This window comes from Conger conger, chromosome 3, assembly GCF_963514075.1.
Source record: "Conger conger chromosome 3, fConCon1.1, whole genome shotgun sequence".
Lineage (NCBI taxonomy): Eukaryota > Metazoa > Chordata > Actinopteri > Anguilliformes > Congridae > Conger > Conger conger.
The window spans coordinates 18,242,925-18,253,409 of NC_083762.1; the positions used below are offsets into that span (position 1 = coordinate 18,242,925).

A 10,485-nucleotide genomic window follows, 5' to 3' on the forward strand; every position below is an offset into this window, starting at 1 on the left:
TGTATGAGAGCTCACATTAACCACCATCGCACTATTGCTGAGAGCGACGTGTCACCTTGGGCAAACACTGTAATAAGGTATTTCTTTATGGACGGCAAGTCGGATGCAATCTGTCTGCTTTGAAGAGTGCTATAACCCGACCACTGCCCCAATAAGGAATGCTTTTGTTTGGAGTAATAACCCCTATTGGGATTTAATTGCCCTTCATACAATGGAAATAAAGACTGAATAATCAGTAACTTACTACTTCAGAAATGTCCTGCACAGAGTATAATGTGAAAGGCCTGGGTGCCACGGCCATTGGCCATCTCTAAGGTAACTTGTAGCAGAAGTGGAACTATTGGGTCCAGTTCTCTCAACCTGTGTGGACATAGTTTCTGAATTGGGCACCGTTTCCAAGGGGAATTTTTATGAGGGGCGGACCATTGCAGGTCAGAGGTTGCAACTGTCTGGAATGGGACTCTTTTTGTTTTTTGAGTAATAAATGGCTGTAAATAGACCAAGGATTAAAAGTGCTATTCCACTGGATATGAGTATCTGTGTACTATTCCTTGCCTTTTCTCTTGTTGGTAAATATATTTCCACTCCTTTATTGTAAATGAACACAATATTGCCATTAATAACACCACCAAATGAATCACTATATGTGCAGTCGCACCAGTAACCATTACCTATAAACTAAATTGCTAAAAAGTAACATTTAAAAAATTACCCTAGGAGATAGTCTATATTTATTAAATTTGTAAATTTACATTTACAATACAATGTAATTTAATTTTAAAGTTTCCTGAAAGGTCCTTAAGAGATCTTCTCTGAAATAAGCCTTCACTGGTCACGTGTGTCTTTAGACAAATTCGATTCAAATGACTCATATGGAGACTTTCACTCCATCAAAGGACTTCCTAAATGCAGCTGATCACATTTAAGGTGTAACATTATAATGAAGATTGTGCTGTATACTTCCAAATGGGAGGAGGAATGTTTAATGAATGGTTCAGTGAAGATGTTTGTTGAACCAGCGCAGGAATCAACAGTTGATAGAACCTGAATAGATGGGAGGTCAAGGGGAGAAACTGAAACCAAAACATTTTGGGACGGTGGTGTGTTAAAAGGTAAAGGTCCAAAATCGGAGTTGTGAAGACAAGGATCTAGGACACGAGAAAGCCACAGATATAGAAGAGAATGGTAATGGACTAAAAAGTTAAAACGAGTCAAGTGAGGACATTGTAATGTAGCAAAAGCACATGATATAAAAGATAGAAGGCAAGAAGACAAGAGGATGGAAGAGAGAAGGGAAGTGAGATGCTAGGCTGGTGCAGTAGTGGGGGGGGGGGGGGGAGATGTTGCTTGGTGGATGAAAGACGTGAGCTACTGGGGTAAATGGTTTCCAAGAGCTACAATTAAGAATGTGTGACGTCAGGGCAGTAGCCTTTAAAGCCGGTCTCAACCTTTCCCACTCCAGACACTTGACCAGTCCTGATTCCATACAGGACAGAACACAACTTTGCAAACAGAAATATAAACATAGATGTAAAGACACGGTTCCAAGAACGAACCAGGATAAAACTTTTTAAATCTCTGTATGACCATTTTCTATTTGACAAACATTTTTTTAATGTTGAACATTTATTGCTAAGATTTTTTTTGTCTTGTTCTATTACTATTTTTCATCGAAACAAAGATGGCTGCTTCATCTTCTATGACCTCTTCCTCATGCCACTTTTTTAGCTTCCTCTTACTGTTGCTTGTTGTGGCTACACAGGTGGATTCAAGACCCTCCCCACAGAAATCTGACAACCTGGTAAGTGTTGACTTTGACAATTCCTATTTTCTTTGGAAAGATCTCTGACTCTACACTGTAAATGCTGCCATATAATTAAAACTGGGAACCATGGCATTATGTTGAAGGCATTATAGTATGTTATAAGATGTTTTACATTGCATTTCCATAATGTAAAGATAACAACATACAACTCTTAAACTGTGGTACATCTACACCAACAAATTCAAATTCATTCAGGCAGTTACAGACCAGTGCACAATGCTTGAACTGAAATAATAATAATTACGTTCAAGTCTTTAAAAAATGTGTGTAGTGCCTCTTTTCAAGGGGAACTGAAGCTCCAAATAAAAATGGGTGAACTGTTTCCGAGTTCATAAGCAAAAAAGAAATGGAATTAAAATATAATTCAATTCTGTTCAAAGCTGTTTGAACAGAGAAGGTACTCAAGAAAGAGATTTTTTATTTTATCAATTAACCCTTTAGGGTGTAAGATCACAAATGAGTGGTTAGACTATTCTTAAATGAATATTTGAATTCTGAGTTCTAGAACTTGAGATTTTGAATAAAAAAACCTGTAACTGCAAATGATCATGGTCTCAATAATTTGACAAAGACCCTGTGCTGCTTAGCAAGATGATAGCAAAATTGCATATTTTATGTGCATCAGTATTTATTTACTAGTAATAAACAGTAAACCATGAGAGGTTTTGTTTGGCTGTTTTTAGGAATAATTTTATGCAAATTAGCCAGCAAATTATTATTATTATTATACACTATATTATTTTCATGAGATATGTGTCCTAAGTGTTTATTTTACTCTGGAAAGTAGGCCTAATTTAATCTCGACTTGTGCAAGGTTTATTGACTTTTATATGCTATTCTGTGTACTGTCTAGCCTTGAAATTTTAAATTGTATGTTTTGTTAATTCCATTTAACCAATGAAATAGAAGTGTCGGAAGTGTGAGCTGATTACAAACTTTACTGGCATAAACTGCATGTTTAAACAGGAACTTTTGTGCTAAAGTAGCTTAGAATTTTCGTTTCATTTCAATTTTACTAGAAGTTATGCTCACACATTTGGTTTAAACTTTTTTTACAGGGACATTGCTCCCTGTCTCTCATGCATGCTTTTAGACTGCAAAAGCTAATTTCTTCTTGCTTTTCTGATGCAGATTCTAAATAAACTATTTGGTGCTGGAATCAGCTCTCTTCTCTTGGCCCAACCTGAGGTGAATGAGGGGTCAGGTGAGAGCCCGCCCACTGCCTCACGGGGTGGTCGTGATCTGTCTCGAGGGGCGGAGCCTGCACCCGGGGATGTGCCTCGCTTCCTTCTGGACTTTATCCGTCGCCAAAGGAAGTTCAGGGGCAGAACCAGGAAGAGCTTTCGGAGGGGTTGTTTTGGGATGAAGATGGATCGCATTGGAGTCCTGAGTGGATTGGGCTGCTGATAAGCTTAGGATAAGGTAACGTATTAATCTAATAGTTGCACTGTGCCTGAGGATTAAGGTACAATAGAAATACTGGATGTTAGTGAATATACAAACCATAAGAATATGTCATTATTGATGGGGGGGAAAGCATTTTAAACATTTTGACAATCATTCGCAGCACTGTATTTTGTATTTTGCTGAAATTAAAATATAGTTTATGCTTTGTATTACAGGAGAAACTTGCAACTTTTTTATATAAAGAAGCCAGTAATGGCCAATGAGGATCCAGTCAGGAGAGTGACACAGCTCATCCCCTGTGGGTGCAGTGACGGACTGGATCCTTTCACCCTCTGCAGCGTTCTCAATTCAACAACTGAACGAAGACAAAACTTCCATTAAAATATGAGCACAAAGTGTGTGTAATCAGCTCGGCAGATGTAGCAATGATTCTAAAATTGCAATCATATGCTTAATCTTACTGCACTTTGATATGTTTAATTAGACAATAATTAGGTGTACTGCTGTCACAAGCAGAGTCGTTCACTGTAACCTGCTTTTGAAACGTGAACTGCAACATCTGGACCCCAGACATTTCACTGTCTAAGGCTTTTATGTTTTTGTATGTATGACTCCCAGCTTTGTAAGAAGCTGGCGTGATTGTGTTGTTGTTTTGTTGTTTGTGTCTTGATTTGTTGTTTTGTTTTTTTGCTGATCAGATGACAAGTTGTTGCTATCAGATGTGTGTAAAATGAGCACGTGGGGAATTCCCACTTTAATAGTTCTCTCGACCAGAATTCAACATGAGTTTAAACCTGCTGTGTGTGTCGTGTTTGTATAAATATTATTTATGATGTATTCTAAAATTTGTTTAAATACATGCCACGCATATTTCATTTTTTCATGAAAGCCAAAGGCAACTGCATTTGTTTTATTCATATTATTGAAATTAATATATTTGGGCCCAAAGGTCCTAGAACACTCAATTACCAAAATAAACCATCCTAAGGTAAACTCTGGTACCAAATTTATTAATTTTTTTATCTGCCTGTTATAATACTGAGATTTTCCCAACAGATTTTCCATAGTACATAATACAGTTCGAAATTGGCAGGGCGTTAAACTCCATGCCATTTCAAAGGTATCTTACCTTTATAACTGCAAGTGTTGGCCAAATGCAATTAAAGGACAGGTAATAAGATAGTCTATTCAAATGCAAGACTATGTACCATTTTACTCTATTAACCAAATTTGTGTTTCCAAAGAAAACACAGTGGAACACAGGAAATGTAAACGTGATCAATACTATGGGAATGCATATGTGTGATAAATTTAAATCCATTCAAAAATCAATTTGAGTAAGGGTGGCTATTCTCCTTTGACTTAATTAATGACCATTTCTTAAAATTGCCTTTCATTATAAAGTTGGTTGTGTGAACTATACTGCATGTACAATTTATGATAAAAGTATGGTTAAATTTCAACTTCATTCTACCGTCAACAACTGCTGAGTGACAGTGGCAAAAAACAAGAACACCTGGAATTAACACTTAGTTAGTCCAGACATTCAACAGCTTGATTTTGCTGATCTGAACAACTTGTTAAAATATTACAACATGCATATACAGTTGACATTAAGAAAATAATGCAGTGGAAAAAGACTGAAGTTGTACCAATGGGTACAAAGGTTTTATTTGTGAAGACAATGACTAAGAAGGATACATCAGAACTGAGTCCACGAACAGAACAATCCAGTTATTATAAATAGTCTTAATTGGAGTCTTAATTCTGTGAATAATTCAGAAGCAGCATTTGACAGGGTCAAACTAAACCTGTCAAGCTTTTACAAAATAAGACAAACAAAACAAAAAAGTTTTAACAGCTACAAAAGAGCATAGTTATAAAACAAGCGGGATTAAATTAAGAGTGGATTTAACTCTATTATGCCAATTTAAAAAACATGTGCATAGGTTGACCATTTTTTAAATTGAATTCATCCTCTGTCTTTCTAGTTGAGTTCCTTGGATTCTAGTCTCTCATTGTTTGTTACAGTGTCCTCCTTCAAGCACTCTTCTTGTGCACGCGCTCCAATGCCACCTGCATGAATTCTCACTGTCCCCCGTTCCTCCCTCTCTCTCCTGCCTCAGCTTCCACAGCTGCCTCTGCCAAGACTGCCTCTCCTCCTCTCTCCCCATGTGCCTCTGCATCTCAATGCTCTCTCTCTCTCTCCTGCTCCATGCCCTGCCTTTGCTTCTTCCATTCTTCCCTCAACACTCTCAAGGCCTCTGTGTTCATACTGCCCAACAGGAGCCTCTTCTGCAGCAGCATCTGCTCCTGCCGAATCTCTCGCTCTCTCTCAGAATGTCTTCTCTCTCGGCCTCTCCGTGCCCAAGCGGCTCAAGGTGCGCTCCAGGCCCATCGGACGAGTCCTTGGGCTCATCTCTCTCACCATGCTCCTGCCTGCTCTCTCCATGCTTGCTCTCCCTCTCTCCAAGAACGCCCTCTCCACTACCTCCTCCTCCTTTTCCTCCAATGTCTCATCTATGTCACTCTATTCAAATGGAACTAATTCGCAGAGGGACTCAAGTCCTCCTTACACTCTCAGTCTTTTCTGATTATTGACAATGATATTAGGCTATATTGTATTGCCCTTATGTTCAAAGTATACGTGCATAAAATAAAATAACCATGTTGCATCTGTGAAAACCCTAAAAAAGCCTCTATTTGCTTCAGTGTACTCCATAACGTTTGGGACGAAGATCTATAATTTATTTCTAGTTGAGTTCCTTGGATTCTAGTCTCTCATTGTTTCTTACAGTGTCCTCCTTCAAGCACTCTTCTTCCACAGTCAACCTCTTTTTCCAGCAGAACAGTGATCGGAAACCCCGCTTTGCCTTCTTGTCCTTTTCTATTTCCTGTATCTCCGCTTTAATCTCCCCTTCTGTGCTCCCTTCCTGAGATGTGAAGGGATTCTTCTCATTCTCCATCTCTCTCCTCCATCTCTCTCTTCTCCTCTGTGATCTCCTCCAAGAGAGCACACGCCACTGTGCCTGCTTCTTTGTCGGTCGGAGCAACATGTTTACCACTCCCCTCCTTCATGGTCTCTTTTTCCACAGCCGGCTGCTTTTTCCCTCTCCGAAGTGACCAAAACCTCTTTTTCTTTTGGCCTTCTTTCTTCTCCTCTTTCAAAGTTTTACACTGACTGCTTTCTTCCTCGGCTCGAACTGTGTTCTCCTCTACTTCCATCTCCTCCTTTCTGTTCTGTTCATTTAACAAGTCAGACACTTGACCGGTCTCCTCTTCTCTGCTCCCTTTATCCATGTCTGCTTGCTTTCTCCTCTTGCCAGCACAGCCAGAATCTTTTCTTTGACGCAGTTTTCTCTTTCTTCTCATCTTTCTCTGTTGTCGCTGTTCCACTGCTCTCTCCTTCCTCTGCGGCTTCGCACTCCTCACTCTCCACCGTGCCCTCCGTCTTTCTCCACCTGCTCCCTGCTGCTGTTCTCTATGAGCATGGCACTGCCCACCTCCCTTGCAGTCAGATGACTCTGTTCACCACTGTCCTCCTCTGTCCTCCCTCCACCTGTGGCCGTTTGCTTTTTCCAGGGTCGCTGGGACCAAAAACCCCTTGTCTTATTTTTCTGTTTCACTTTACCCAACTCATTTGCTGGTTTAATCTTGTCTTCACTTTTCTCTGCCTCCACTTTGAGGTGGCTCGTCTCTCTTTCCATCTCTCTCTCACTGCTCTGCGCCCTGCTCTCTTGCTCCTTGTCCAATCTCCTTCTTTCCAGCCTCAGCTTCCAGCGTCCAGCAGTCCACTAACCTCCGGCCCTCTTCCAGCAGCTCCTCTCGTTCCTCAGCTGCTGTCCGTCGCTCCTCCTCCCACTTTACCCTCTCTTCTCCCCACTGCACCTCCATATCCTCCCTCTCTCTCCTGCACTCCTGCCTCAGCTTCCACAGCTGCCTCTGCCAAGACTGCCTCTACTGCTCCATGCCCTGCCTTTGCTTCTTCCATTCTTCCCTCAACACTCTCAAGGCCTCTGGGTTCATACTGCACAACAGGAGAATGTCCTCTCTCTCGTCCTGTCTCCATGTCCACGCCCGTGCGCTCCAGGCCCATCGCACGAGGCCTTGGGCTCATCTCTCTCACCATGCTCCTGCCTGCTCTCTCCATGCTCGCTCTCCCTCTCTCCAAGAACGCCCTCTCCACTACCTCCTCCTCCTTTTCCTTTTCCGCCGATGTCTCCTCTATGTCACTCTATTAAAACAGAACAAATTAGCAGAGGCACTCAAGTTCTCCTTACACTCCCAGACCTTCCTTATTATTGACAATGATATTATGCTATATGGCTTCATGGTAATGCTCTTATGTTCAAAGCATGCATAAAATAACAAATGAGTACAACCATGTTGCATCTGTGAAAACCCTAAAAAAGCCTCAATTTGCTATCTACAGTGCCCTGCATAATGTTTGGGACATCTATCATTTATTTATTTGTCTCTGTACTCCACAATTTCAAATTTATAATTAAAAAATAACTCAACAAACAATTGTTTTTGTATCTACTGGATATCTGGCAGCAGCACAGTGGTGTGGTACTCATTTTATACCTTGGACCCATTTGGCATAATTTACAGCTGAATCTAGTCCCACCCCCTAATTCCCACGGAGATGCATTCATGCAAAGAGTTTTTCACTTGCAGGAAAACCTTTGAAAATAATATATCTGGACTCTGATGATGTTGATAGGTCACAGACAGCAGGAAGTCATGGCATGCAAAGGATATGCAACAAAATACTTAACATGACTACTTTCATTTACATAACATTGCTGTGTCCCAAACATAATGGTGCATTACCTGAAATGAAGGGACAATAAATGCTGCTGTAATTTCAACATGGTGAAACCAAAATGTATACCAACGCCCTTTATTAAAATCTGACAATGTGGAGCTGCAGTGGTGCAACAGGTTAAGATGCAGCGGACTTGTGGTTGCAGTTTGCTGCAGTTGCACACCGGGGACCGGGATTCGATTCTCAGTCCTGCCAAAAGCCAAGTTTGGCTGGCTCATGTGGGTTTTAAGATGAATATTCTTATCCGCAGCTAGCAGAATAATAGACCAGAGAGCATTTTACAAGATTATTTGACGCTGTGACGTATGGTCTATTGTTTCGTCACTCAAGCAGAGAATCAACTCTCAGTTGATTCCAGGTCACATATTACAGGGTCTGATATGAGCACCCATCATACCTTAACATCAAATGTGCCTAGACCAATTAAGACAGGGGCGGCAGTTGCTACGAATATTGCAATTGTTGTCCATTTATCATGAATTTATTTTCTTAAATTCCACTCTGGTTTGACTCTGGTCAAATTATCCCCAATGCCCCAGTGCAGTGACAGGGACATTGTGCTCTAGGAGATGAGACATTAAAAACGAGGTCCTTCGCAAAGAGTGGTGGGTGTCCTGGCTAAATTCCCTTGGCTACGTTGTCATTGTAAAAACATGCATTTATAATGAAATCTATAATCAACTGGGGTAACATTGGCTCTGGAGGTAAGAGCAGTCGTCAGAGGGTTGCTGGTTTGATCCTGCCCTGGGTGTGTGTCAAAGTGTCACTGAACAAGACACCTAACCCCCAATTGCTCCTGATGAGCTGGTTGGTGCCTTTGTCGTGAGCCACGGACCCCTTGTCGAGCTCAGACCTCACGTTCCCACGAGCAGTACCTCACCATGAAGTGTCTCGGGGACGAACTCAAGTACTCCGAACGTTCTGGAGCCCTGGTAAGTTCTACTGAACTTCCAGCCCAGTCTCGAAGTGAAGGGTGTGATGCAAATCTGGTATACGATGTCCTGTATTCAATGTATTCCTCTAAAAGAATCTTTATCACATATGATTATAGTAAGATATACTTTATTATAATCAATCAAAAGAATAGAGTTATACAGATTACAGTGTAAATATCATCTTTCAGTTTGCTGATCACATGCAAGTTACATATACCCCTTTAGCTCTTTCTAATTTACCTTTCCACCATGATGTTTAAAAGTCAAGGTACACCCCTCAAATACCCATCATCCTCTTTGGCCTTTACCTTATCATATGGCTCCCCCTTCACGGAGATAAAAGCTACTGAACTTCCATTAATACAATGGGTACGAACACCCCTAAAGTCTACTACTTATTTATATCGTATATAGTATCTTACAAAAAAATAAAAGACATAAAAATGAAAGGAAACATAACGTTGAGCTTCTATGTACTACTTTTCCTACTTTTACAAGTAATATAGATTATAATTACCACCCATGCCCTAAATATAGCCATCTCGTTTTCTGTGGGATTTGATCCCTCCTCCTTGCTGTTGATGAGCTCTTTGAACAGCTGCATTGGTTTGGGAATCTGGGGCAGGATCAGGACCCAGACTTTCGAAAGACGTGACTTTGCACTTCGTACTTCTCCTGCCTGTTGTATGGGATATGCACTGGTATGTCTTCGAACACGTCGGGGGTTTTGCAGTGCAGTCGCAGCATATGCCACTCCTCACTGACACTGAGGTTAGGGGGGGGAGGCTTCAGGTTCTTGCGTGGGTCCAGCAGGAAGGTGTTCTGTCGCGTGGAGGAACCCCGCGTCCCGTCTGTTGGCCTCCAGGTGTAGTTCACGGCTCCAAGCATGTCGTAAAAGCCCTTTAACTCTTTCACCAGCTTTTCTGTATGATGAGGGATGTGCATGAACACCTCTTCGACATCAGTCCCGCTGCCACAACTCTTGGGCTGAGTCCGCACCGCGTACGTCACTCCTCTCTCCATATCCATATCCTGGAGTGGCGCGCAGAGGGAGCGCGCCACTCCAGCTTGACTACAGCTGTCCTGCGTTGGTCTCTCTTCAACAGCCCATAGATATCTTCTGAAGCAAAATTCTAAGATGCTCTCCTAAGGTCTAAAAGCGTATTCCTTATATATCCTTTTTCCGTATAAGAGTGTACCTTTTTTGATAAGAAATGTCCCCAATATATCGAGTGGGAAGACATTTATCACTTATGCAACTTTTTACTGACCATATTCATCACTTCTGTTTGTCCTACTGTCATTTTCTCATACCTCAAAATAAATTTCCCCAATACTTTATCTCATGTGCCCCTCCGGTTGGGAGTTTCCACCATCTGTTTCAATTTCATAGTCTCTCCTTGACTTCCTCCACACCTTGACCTCATGCAAGCCAGAAGTTAGTGCCTGCCACCATCTCAATACACTCTTCAGGTGCCCCTTTTTGT

The 10,485-nt window shown here is 41.4% G+C and overlaps 1 protein-coding gene across 1 annotated transcript; it reads left to right on the plus strand.

Annotated features, from left to right (window-relative positions):
• The first annotated feature begins 1,481 nt into the window (after window positions 1–1,481).
• Window positions 1,482–4,225, plus strand: nppcl2 (natriuretic peptide C-like 2). The gene is made up of 3 exons (XM_061237014.1): window positions 1,482–1,801; window positions 2,957–3,247; window positions 3,448–4,225. Exons 1-2 carry the CDS (start codon window positions 1,682–1,684, stop codon window positions 3,230–3,232), a joined length of 396 nt encoding a protein of 131 aa, XP_061092998.1. The 5' UTR covers window positions 1,482–1,681; the 3' UTR covers window positions 3,233–3,247; window positions 3,448–4,225.
• Window positions 4,226–10,485: the final 6,260 nt, after the last annotated feature.

Excerpts from the sequence above, each read along its gene's own strand:
- nppcl2 (XM_061237014.1), top strand. The coding sequence starts at position 1,682 with ATGGCTGCTTCATCTTCTATGACCTCTTCCTCATGCCACTTTTTTAGC. Across the intron at positions 1,802-2,956 it reads CACAGAAATCTGACAACCTG|ATTCTAAATAAACTATTTGG; the intron begins GTAAGTGTTGAC and ends TTTCTGATGCAG.